At 43.2% G+C, this 12,273-nt stretch overlaps 1 protein-coding gene across 2 annotated transcripts in view; it reads right to left on the bottom strand.

The window, feature by feature from the left end:
* Ror2 (receptor tyrosine kinase like orphan receptor 2) overlaps positions 1-12,273 on the bottom strand; it is a 204,985-nt gene that overhangs the window by 22,964 nt on the left and 169,748 nt on the right. For both annotated transcript variants that reach the window (XM_048340669.1, XM_048340612.1), the window contains exon 3: positions 114-401. In XM_048340669.1, the coding sequence (XP_048196626.1) occupies positions 114-401 (288 nt within the window). The remainder of the gene's footprint in view (positions 1-113; positions 402-12,273) is intronic.

The following is a 12,273-nucleotide window of genomic DNA, read 5'->3' on the forward strand; positions in this document are numbered from 1 at the left end:
CCCATGTGCAGTGTGTATTCAGTATATTCAGTGTGTATTCAAATAGAAAATGAATCTCTCCCTCAGTACCTGTGAACATTCCTTATCAACATGTTTTGGCTGTTTCCACTCACCCAGCCGCACATAGAGGACTCCAGTGGCAGTAATGGTCTTCACCCCATTGGTGGCCACACACTGATAGTACCCAGTATCTGTTGTGTCCAAGTCTTGTATTCTCAGCCGAGAGCCATAGTCTGTTTTCCGGATAATGATGCGCCTGGGTTCCTGCACAACTGGGGCATCATTCTTCAGCCATCGCACGCTGGGGGGTGGATTTCCTGCTACCTTACAGTGCAGAATTGCTGTCTGGCCCTGGACAATGGTGATGTTGTTTACAGGCTCCAGAAAATTCAGAAAGTAACCTGCCAAGGAGAAAGGTCCAGAATGAAGAAATGTAAACGGGGGAAAGGGAGGAAAGGAAGGAAGGGAGAGGAGGGGCCCTGGCACTCTTGAATGAACTACTATGGTGAGGATGGCCATTTTGCCCATGCATGCTATCAATTCTAGATGCAGGCACTAAGTGTGTCACATTCTAGAATGCTGCTGTTGACAGTGAGTCCCTCCTCTGGTGGGTAATATAGAGTCAGGCTCTGAAGTCTCTGGTCATAACATTTTGTTCAACTAGCTAATGCCTAACTGATTTATGTATGTGTCTGTTTTACACATAATATATTTTGTTGACTCTGTGACACCGAATTTTCATCCCTGGAACTCAAGCATGACTGTGGCTTTTCTCTAGTAGCATTTACTCTGGAAGGCCCATTGCAGCCTTCTGCCCGTGCATAATGAATGCCTGGGGCTCTTGTAAGCAACAAGAGCACTAACAAAAAGTACAAATCTAGCCAGGCTGTGGTGACTCTTGCCTGTAATCCTAGCTACTCAGGAAACTGAAACCTGAAGATCACAGTTTGAAGCCAACCAGGCAGGAAAGACCATGAAACGCTTATCTCTGATTAACCAGCAAAAAGTTGAAAATGGAGCTGGCTCAAGTGCCAGACTTAAGAGAAAAAGACAAGTGAGAGCATGAGCCCTAATTTCAAACTTCACTGCAGTATCAAAACAATAACAACAACAAAAACCCACAAAACTGTGAAAGATAGGACACTAAGTACAGAAGGACATGTGTCCACAGTAACCCTGGTTACTGAACCTGGTTCAAGCTCAGTTGCAGTCTGTACCCTGGGTTATCTCTGCAAGACAGTGCCAGTATCAATAATGCTTTGAGGACTACAGATACCTATTAGTGATACCTATAGGTGTACTTGCATATAAGCCACCTGCAACAAAGTTCAACTGCACTTCCCTTTCCAAATAATACATCTATTTCAAGCTAATATGAGGTCAGTGCCATACTTGATTGAGCAGAAAGCCACAATAAGTAAAATGTATGGCAAAACACAAGCTGCCAAAAGGAACAGAAAGGAGGCTAGAGAGCAGGGGCTATGTGCTGCTACACATGGCAGGGGCAGCACAGGCCTCCCTTATTCAAGGGAAGACAAGTCCTTAAGATTCCCCTGCTTAGTTCCCACAAAGGGGGCTGGAAACACTGTTCTAGTATATAGAGGCTCCAGCAAAGCCATCGGGATCTCTGGGATGGCAACAGAAGGAATAAGAAAGGCTGGGGACCGATGACGAAGAGAGATATATGCACAAACATGGATCTGTGCATAGACTTGTGCATCTCCATGCCTACACATGCACTTGTGTATGCATGGAGATGTATGTGTGCATGTGGGTATGTGGGTGCATGTGTCTGTATATTCGTATGCACACACACATCTGTGTATGGTGGGGCCAATGGTATTCTCTCAAGATAAACATGCAAACCAAGGGGCTGGGGATATGGCCTAGTGGCAAGAGTGCTTGCCTCATATACATGAAGCCCTGGGTTCGATTCCCCAGCACCACATATATAGAAAACGGCCAGAAGTGACGCTGTGGCTCAAGAGGCAGAGTGCTAGCCTTGAGCAAAAGGAAGCCAGGGAGAGTGCTCAGGCCCTGAGTCCAAGGCCCAGGACTGGCAAAAACAACAACAACAACAACAACAACAAAAAATGCAAACCAAAATCCATCCTTCACAGGGCAATCAATAAGAATCGGTTGTAAGTAGAATTTGTGTTAGCAAAACTAATTGTAATAGCACCCTCTGAAAATGACTTTAAAATAAAGTCACTGCTACTACCTGGGGGGTGAGTGCCAGGACCCACTGGGATACCAAAATCCACAGCTATTCAAGCCTTTTATATAACATAGCCCAGTGTCTGTATCCAATCTATGAATAACTCTCTGTACACTTTAAGTCATCTCTAGGAGTTTTTTGTAATACTCAAAATAAGGTACATGCTACATAATTAGTTGTTACACTGTGTCTAGTGTCTTCCCTTGAGATGAAGTCTAATAGGCATTTCTGCCCAGGATAGCTTGGAAAGGCAATCCTCCAAACCTCAGCCTCTCACATAGCTTAGGATGGCAGGCACATGCCACTGGAGCCAGCTATAGGTTGAGAAGTAATCTTGTGAACTTTTCTCCACAGATGGGCCTTCAAACATAAACCTTCTGTTCTCGGCCTCCAAAGGTACTTTCTTCATTTCGCCCCTTATTTAACAGATATATTTCAGAAACTAGCTCAAGTGCTTTCCATAGATATATTGCGACTCTCTGTCTCTATCTGACACACACACACACTCACACACACTCACACACACACAAAACAAACTAGCTTTACAATTACTGCTTCTGGACTGTTAAATATACTGTTTGTAAGTCATTAATGATAACTGATATTATTGACTTTTTTCTTCTTTTTGCTGGTTCTGGGACTTGGACCAGGGCTCTGAGCTTCTTAAGTCATAGTTTTAATTCTCCCTTCTTTTGTAGTTTATTTGACATAAAAAGTCTCGTGGACTTTCCTGCCTGGGTTGATTTTCAGGTCTCAGCCTCTTGAGTCACTAACCGTTGGCTATTGTTGACTTTTACTGCTAGGGATCCTTGAAATCTTTCAACCCTTTATCAATTCTTTCTTCACCAATGCAGCCTTCACCTTCCTCCTTTCTCCTTGGTTAAGCTAAACTCATCCGGATTCACATTTGTTCCTTGGATAATGGACTGAGCCTGTAAACATTCTTAAGCTGGGTCTAAAGCTATCTATTACTTCTACTTGGAAGAATAGTTTAGCTGGGTATAGAATTTGTGTCTCCTGACTTCTCTGTTAAAAATCTTGCCTAGGCAGGTAGTCTAAACTTCTCTTTGTAGGCTACTCTTTTTTTGTTTTGTTTTGTTTTGTTCTGTTTTGTTTTGTCTTGCTAGTCCTGAGCTCGAACTCTGGGCTTGGGCACTGTCCCTGAGCTCGGTTTTGCTTTACCCCTTGAGCCACAGTACCACTTCCAGGAGATAAGGGTATCACAGATTTTCTGCCCAGGCTGGCTTTGAACCACAATCCTAAAATCTGAGCATCCTGGGTAAGTAGGATTATAGATGTGAGCCCCTTGTGCCTGGCATAGGTTACCCTTAATATATTCCCTTTGCCATTGCTATTTTTAAGCCTCTATTGATAAAGATGGGAATGCTTCATTTTAGCCTCCCCAGAAATCAGTGCCCTTCTTTACATTGAGAATGCTTTAACAGATCAGTAAAATACCTATCAAAATGTCTTTCTCCCTTTTCCATGATTTCTTCTGTAAACTCTTCTTTTAGATAGATGCTAATAGTCTTGATCTGATTCCTTATACTATCTACCTACTTTTTATATCCAATCCCTTTATGTATTTAGCTGTTTGCCATCTACATTGCAAGTCTCTATATTCCTGAGCCATAATTTTAATTTCTAAAAGATCTATTTGGTTCTTTTTCAAGTTTGCCATTGCTTTTTTCTTCTGTGTGGTTTTCTTTTTTTTTGTCTGCTATTTATTTGTTTGTTTGTTTAGCTGGTATTGGGGCTTAAGCTCCAGTCCTGGGTACTGTCAATTTGCTTTTTTCACTCTAGGTTGACACTCTGTCATTTGAGCTACACTTCTAGATTTTTGGTGGTTAATTGAAAGTATGAGCTCATGAACTTTCCTTCCTGAGTTGGCTTTGAACCTCAATCCTCAGATTTCAGCCCCCTGAGTAGTTAGGATTACAGGCATGAGCCATCATGTGGTCTCATTCCCTTTTTATTTAGCCCTCTGGCTTCATTGTTTACTGTGTGCCAATCATCCTGTGCTTCTCTGACAGTACTTTGTAATTTTACATTGTAGGGCTGGTTTTCCTGGGGAAAATCCCTTGAAAACTGGGTTCCTCTGGCAGGCAATGCCAAGTTTTATTTTAACTTTCTGGCTTGGGATTTCCCACAACATTCTAGCAACTGAACTCTGGTTTCTAGAGGTGAAGGTTCTAAAAAAATAAAAAGAAAGCTTAGCTATATTTCTCATGAGGAAGTTTTCTAAGGCATTTCCCATCCAGAATTAGGGTCAAGGCAAGTTCTCTTCTCACCTTGCTGGGCAAACAAGGCAAATGTTCTCAAGCCTCAACTCTCCCATCTCCTAGCTTTGTATAATCTTGTCTACAAGACCTCATCTCTGGACCCCATGGGTCTGTCCTGCCTCAGTGTCAATGCCTACGGCCCCAAATGAGCAAAACAGTTTCTGCAGCAGCAAAGAGATTGCAGAGTCTTACATTAAACATTCCTTTATGTCCTTAAAAGCAAACAACTGTTATCCTAATGCATTATTTCTTCTTGAGAAAAACTTACTATATCCAATACTAAGTAAAATCAGTAAGTGTAGCCTGAGCACTGTCCCTGGCTTCTTCCCGCTCAAGGCTAGCACTCTGCCACTTGAGCCACAGCGCCGCTTCTGGCTGTTTTCTGTATATGTGGTGCTGGGGAATCGAACCTAGGGCCTCGTGTATCCGAGGCAGGCACTCTTGCCACTAGGCTATATCCCCAGCCCTCTGTGTTTGTTTTTGATGACAGTATTGGGTCTGAGAGCTGTCCCTAAGTATTTTGGGTTTTGTTTTTTTTTTCCCCTCAAAGCTATCTCTCTATCACTTGAGCCACAGCTTTACTTGCAGCTTTTGGTGGTTAATTGGAGATAAGAATCTCACAGACTTTCCTGCCCAGGCTGGCTTCCAACCTGGATCCTCCAATCTCAGCCTCCTGAATAGCTAGGCCTATTGGCGTAAGTACTAGTACACAGCAGGACTTACCTACTTCTGAATATGCTCTTTAACATGGCACTTATATTCTGAGAGTAATCCAATGCCAAAGCTTTGGAGGATTTCCTGTCTCAAGGTGCCCTTTGTAGTGCATCTACGTCTTCTAGTTGTCGCCCCACTCTGGAGCCCACCCCACACTTCATGTGGGTGAGCCTGTGCCCTTACTGCATGACAGCTACAAAATATAACTCTGTGTCTTGCATAGATTTTTTTTTCCCCTGAGGACCCCCAGGAAATCAAGCTGTTCTCTGGGCTACCTCTCAAGTCTTCTCTGCCTAGCAGCTCGAGGTTGCTACTCATAACTCTTGTTTTCATTCTCTCCCTGTCTCCTGGGCACTTCTCCATCATGCTTACAAGTTCACATAAGCATGTACATCTTTTGATAATGTTTTATTGAGCATGTGTACGTAATTGCTGTGAAAGTGCTGCCAAACTAATTTGGTCTACCCTCAATTGATGCCTTCGTCAATTCTCTGGAGACCCAGCAAGAAAGCTTTCTGGAGACGGAGTATAATATTCTACTCTCCTTTTGTTTAATTTACAGCCAGCCATTTCACCTCTCTTGGCTTCATTTCCCTTATGTGCAAAATATGGGATTTATACTAATCATTTTCTGAGTTCCCTTTTTAGCTCACACACACACACAAAAATTCCCTTAAAGCTGTCCCAAACTTCTTGAGACAACAACTAACAGACTGCAAGGAGTCATGCATGGCTGATGTAGAGTTTCACTAACATGAACCACTCAGGTCTCCATTTATTAGGAGCAAAAGCCTTTTAATTCATCCAACTGAGTTTCCCTTATGCACAGCAATGCAACTTTAGTAGCTAATGCTGATAGTCCCTAGTGCCCTGGCCAGCTCTGTGCAGCCCTAAGTAAGCTCAAGACAACACAGCTGAGTCCAAACATTAAAACACCCCAGAGGCAAAGGTAATTCCATCACCAAGAATACTACCCTCCTGCACAATCAAGGTTAGATCAATGATTAATGACTTTTATATCCCAACTGATTGCCCAAATAGTCACTCATGTGGTTAAATTACTTAGGTGTTTGAAGATCTGCTTATTTACCAGACCAGACTGACTGGTCTAGGAAGGAGATAAAGAAAGCCTTATGTGTAGGGGTCACAAGGTCACAGGGCTTTGACTGGTGGGAAATAAAACAGATGAATTTCCTGGAAAAGCAAGTGAAAAGGAGAACTCAAGGACTGCAAGAAGGATATAAAGCTGCTCTTCTCAGGAGAAAATATTTACAGGTCAATAAATCAGCCAGAGACAGAAAGCTCAGGCTCTCCCACTGAGCTGACCAGTGGTCCGCCCAGAAAACAAGGGGACTGACAGGATGGGGACCAAAGAAACTCAGGAAATTGAGGAAAATAAAAGGTAACAGGACAAAAGTGATGGAGGAAACTGTGTGTGTGTGTGTGTGTGTGTTATGGACATGTGCAGGGTGATACATAAACATATTAACTAAAGTACAGAATATTATGCAGGGGAGGATTCCAGTGGTGTAGCTCCTCTGAACAACTAACTTTCAGTTTAATGAAATGAATACCAGAAAGCTGGAACATGTGTTAATGTGTTATTCAGGGGAGGGGTTAGGTCAAGAGGAGAAGGATAGATGAATGGAGAGAAGAAAGGTGGGTGAATACAGTGTGAATGTATATGTGAAAATAAAACTAGGTAATTGAGGGAATGGGTAGGGTTGGGAAGGATGAGGAAAACGATGCAAGGGGTAACATTGATCAAGATATATTATACTTATAAACTGATTTGTTGGATGGCAACTCCTTTGTACTTAAAGATAATACAAATACAATTTTTTAAAGGATGCATCATACTCACAAGCTGATATGTTGAATTGAAATGCCATTGTATAACTATTTCAAAAAAATAATTGTTTTAAAAAGTGATGGAGAGGGCTGGGGATATAGCCTAGTGGCAAGAGTGCCTGCCTCGGATACACGAGGCCCTAGGTTCGATTCCCCAGCACCACATATACAGAAAACGGCCAGAAGCGGCGCTGTGGCTCAAGTGGCAGAGTGCTAGCCTTGAGCGGGAAGAAGCCAGGGACAGTGCTCAGGCCCTGAGTCCAAGGCCCAGGACTGGCCAAAAAAAAAAAAAAAAAAAGTGATGGAGAGAAATACCTAAGAGCACTCGTACTTTCATGGGACAAAATGTGTTTCCTAACTTTAAAGTTATGGCCTCAGACTCTGAATTTGGCTTAACTTGGAAAGGGGGTCATTGCAGATGTAATCAGATGAAGGTTGGTAGCCTTGACTAGAGTGGAGCCTAAACCAGTGACTGAGCTCTTATGGGCAGAGGGGAATTTGGACACACACAGAGGGAAGGCAGCAATGTGAAGAAGCAGGTAGAGACTGCAGTGATGCTGCCACAAGCCAAGAGCATGAAGGAACACCAAAGTTGCCTGTAAACCCTGAAGTGCTAAGAGACAGGAGACAAAATCTCCTTTGAAGAAATCAGCCTTGCTCACGTCTTGATTTTGGACTTCCAACCTCCAGAACTGTGAAGAGAGTACTTCCTTGCTGGAGCAAGGTACCCATTGTGGGACTCAGCAATGACAGCCCTAGGACAAAGTAACCAGAGAGGTACAGGGCCTGAAGGTGAAAGAAGGGCTGTCAGAGTAAGGAGACAGCCCCAAAAACCAGATACACACCTACACCCTCACCAAGAGAATGGGAGACATGCACAGGAGCAGAAAGGTTAAGTGCTAAGCTAACAATAGAGAAGAATTCCTGCTGTCTAAGTCACTTGAAGTAAGAACAACATCCAACTACCAACCTTATTGTCCAGACAAGTGGGAGCCAGTGGCCAGCTGTAATGACTTTATCAGATAAAGTTTAAGCTATTGAAACACTGAAGTTGCCTTCAGTGCACACTCTGACTCATTTTCTAGCTACTTCTGGCCAATCAAAGGGCCCCCTCACCCCCACTGTCTATTCAAAGGGGAGGTGCCATAAGCCCCAAAGGGGTAGGGACGGTACCTTCATACTGACATGGTTCTGGTATTGAAACATGGAACATAGCACCCCAAAGTATGTCTGTAGAATACCGAAAATATGCCATCATGAAATACCTTTCTGTGACATATGTTGAGAGCTAGTTATTCAGAGAAATTGCAGACCCGGCAGTAGTCCTCAAAAGCTATGCTTCTGTAAAAGGAATTACATCTCTAAGAAAAATCCTCACTTATAAAATACTATCTTACACAGAACAGATGTTTCAGTCAATGGCAGATGGAGAGAGACCCCATAAGCTCACACTGCCTTGTAACAACTCAGCCACCTTAGCTCCTGCAAGCACATTCTAGGACATAAAATCACCTAAAGCCACGTTGCTTAGATGAACCATGATTGTTTTAGAGACAACTTTAGAGCAGAAAGGCCACCTCAAAGCATGATACTGGTGCATTGATATGGTGAGGGTGCTTGGGGACTTGTGGTTGTAGACTAAGACTTTCTTTGAGCTCTTTTATCTGTGGAGGATAGTCCTCTGACATGACTGAGATCCTAACCAGACAAGATGAGCTTGATCATGGGACAGGAGCTGGAGGCTGACACCAGCTGGAACTGATGGTCACCCTTCCTTCTGATCATGTGTTCATCTTTCTCATATCAGCTAGCTCTTCTCTAAATGCCTTTCCATCCCCTGTGAAGAGGTAAATGAGCTAGATCCTGCTGGGGTTTAGAATACGTGTGAGGCCCTCATGGTAGAATAATACATTAGTATTCTTTTTCTCCAGCTAACTTGCCTTATGTTGGTGTAATTTATGACCCCATAATAAAACCTACCCAGGTGGAGAAAGTCATCCTTATCCCTGTGCCAGGACGCCTGGGGCCTAGCTCATGGTGGGTTTTAGTGAATACCTGCTGAATAAGCCAAGACTCAGTTCAGGGATCATGTTCTCCCAAAAGCTTCCCAGGTATATATGGGCCCCAATATACAGGGCCTCCCATTCCCTACTCATTTCTACAGTAGGGTTCTCCCCAGGCTATTTCATGTGTCTTATTTCTGACTTCCAGAGGGTAGGAACTCAAATTCATTTCCTTGCAGGACAGTCTACTGCAAGGAACACCAGCACCAAAGCCACATTGTCACTAGTCTACCCTGTGTGACTTTATATACATTCATGGCCCCTCCTGAGCCTGATAAACCTCACTACTGCCTGTTTGTGTTTTCCCCCTACTACCTATACTTGAACTCAAGGCCTCAAACTAATTTGGCTTGCTTGCTCAGATAGTGCTGTACCATTTGAGCCACACCTCCAGCTGGCTTTCTTGCTGGATATTTTAGAGACAGAGTCATACTTTTATACCTGGGATGACTTTTATCCATAATTCTCTAGATTTCAGCTACAGGCATGAGCCACCAGCACTTGGCTTGTGTTTATGCTTTTTGCTATCAAAGCAAAAAGAATTGTGGGGATAGTTACATCCATCTGGCAGGAGGGGAACAATCTTCAGTGTATCTCACCCTAGATCAATCCCCAGTTTGTGGTACCTAAGCCCACCTCAGGTTTACTTAATGTGGGTAGGCACTTCTTAAGCTTTGGTCTGGGTACTTGGTCATGTCCTGATCTTGCAAGTGCCCTATTCTAAGGAGAAAGCCAGCCCACAACAAAGATCTCAAGGACTACCATGCAACATGTTTGTGTTGTAGAGGGAGAAATTGGAGCTTGAAAAGTCTAGGCGACTGGCCAGTGGAAGCTCAGCTCAGTGTGGGAGGCTATTCTCAAACCTCGAAGTGGAGGCCAAGTCTAAGTTAGCTACACAGAGGACAGACATCATGCTGACAGCTTGCCAGCAGGATTTTACTCTATGCCTCTATGGTAACTCTTAGAAATCATCATAAGCACATTCCTGTGTATGTGTGCATATGCACATGTGTGTGCACACACCAACATACACACTCCAAGACTTCAGCAAAAACCAGGAGAAGACCCCTAATGTATTTTCTCAGTGGTCCACATGACCTACATGAATCAAGAAACCCACACTTAGTAAACAGAGAGCAACAGGCATTGTCTCCATGGCAACACAGTGTCTTATGTTTTCTTTCCAAGGGCATTTTGGATCAGCACTGCAGCACAGCCCATCACAAACAACGGCAGCAGCCCAGTAAACACGGGGCAAGTAAGGCATGGGCCCCTCAATCCCTGTGATTTAGAATTCACTTGCCATCACCTATAACTGCCTCCTCTCCTCACTTGGGAAGCCATTAGGACCGCTCCTGGTCTCCCACAGCGCATGCACAGTGTCCACCCTGGCTGAGCAAGAACACAGAAGGCCACCAGATGGACAAGACCAGCTCTACTCCACCCTGCTGTCCAGAAATTACCCACCCACTTCCCACAAACATTCCAAAGTACTGATTTTATAGAACACGAGCCCCATTACAAAATGTGTTTGAAATACAGCCTTAGAACAGAAGAGCAAATGGTTTCTAGGTGAAATGAAGGCTTTTGTAAGTAATGTAATAGTAATAAATGGAATATATGCATGCAGGCATATATTGATGTCTGATATAACAGGGAACACAAAATTCCAAACATGCATTCATGTATTAACTGTGCCATAACTGGAGTCCTTACAGCTGCTTCAGTCCTGATGACAGCACTCTGCCATGTGGAAATTTACAGCAAACATTTCATCTGTAAACCAGTGTCCTTGGTAGTCATTTCCTCCTCTACATAGGCTTTGTGCTTGGAAACTTTCCCTCGTCCACCTGTCTTTCTCTGTTCCTCACCTTAGGTGAGTCAGAGAATCAATCCTGGAATCTGCCGGAGATTAATTCTAGGAACTCCAACAGATGTTCCGACTGAGTTCCTTACGTAAGATGTCATCACATCTGCATGTAACCCAAGTACATCCTCCTGTGTACTCTCTCTCAATTACTTAAAACATCTAACACAGTGAAAATGCAGCTTCTATCCTTGTTACACTGTTTTGCTTAGGGAATGTCAAGTATGGGGAGAGTTTATACTTGTTCAGTATTGACACATTTAAAAAAATATTTGAATATATAGTTGATTGAATCCCTGGATTTGGAGCCCACTAAAAAGGCCAGTGGCCTATGCTATATGCTAAATACTGGCATAAGAGCGTAGTACTGATAGCTGTCTCCTGGTTATTCAGGAGGCTGAAATCTGAGGATTATGGTTCAAAGCCAGCCTAGGCAGAAAAGTCTGTGAGACCTTTATCTCCAATTAACTACCAAAAAAGCCAAAAGTGATAGACCACAACCCTTAAGCAAAGAAGGCAAGTAAAAGTGCAGGCCCTGGCACCAAAAATAAATAAACAATAAATAAATAAATAAATAAATACATACATAAATAAATACATAAATAAATAAATATTGTCACAGTACATTCTGAACAAAACCACTGCATACCTAACTGTCAGATTCTACTTTCTTGGGACCAAGGTAAAACTGTCTTGGTCATAACAGACAGACTGACCCAAAGTTTGATTTCACCTGCCTATAGTTTAGAGATGTCTGCACATCACAAATAATGACTAAAGAAAATGTTGGTACAATTCACTCAGCTATTTACTTATATATCTAGCTTGAAGTACATGTAGCCAAGAGCTGTAGTCCAGGAAGTTGAGAGAAAAATGGAGGAGTACTGAGTGTGGAGTTAGCCAGGCGAACTCCTTCCTTCCTTGATGGTACATAGTTTAAGGTTGGGGAAGAAGAAGAAAGGAAGGGTGCAGTGAGTTTTGTCTTTTGCACAAGAGCCATCACCTAGGACAAAAAGAAATCACATTATAGAATCAGACAATCAGATTAAGGGAAGGCCTAGAATCCTAGAGCCACGGAGTCTCCTGGGAGGCAGTTTACTGTAGGTCCTGTTCCCCTGAGGGTACTGAAGTCTTGACTCTGGGAAACTTAGGGATCCACCAATAATCATGATTTTAACTGTCACAATGGCACCATCATTGGCCACTACTCCAGGGGGCTGGCTTGTGAGCTAAGAAGCAAGGTCTTTCATCCCTCCTATCTGGAGCCTGGGCCAGAAC

This window comes from Perognathus longimembris, chromosome 1 (genome assembly GCF_023159225.1).
Source record: "Perognathus longimembris pacificus isolate PPM17 chromosome 1, ASM2315922v1, whole genome shotgun sequence".
Taxonomy (NCBI): domain Eukaryota; kingdom Metazoa; phylum Chordata; class Mammalia; order Rodentia; family Heteromyidae; genus Perognathus; species Perognathus longimembris.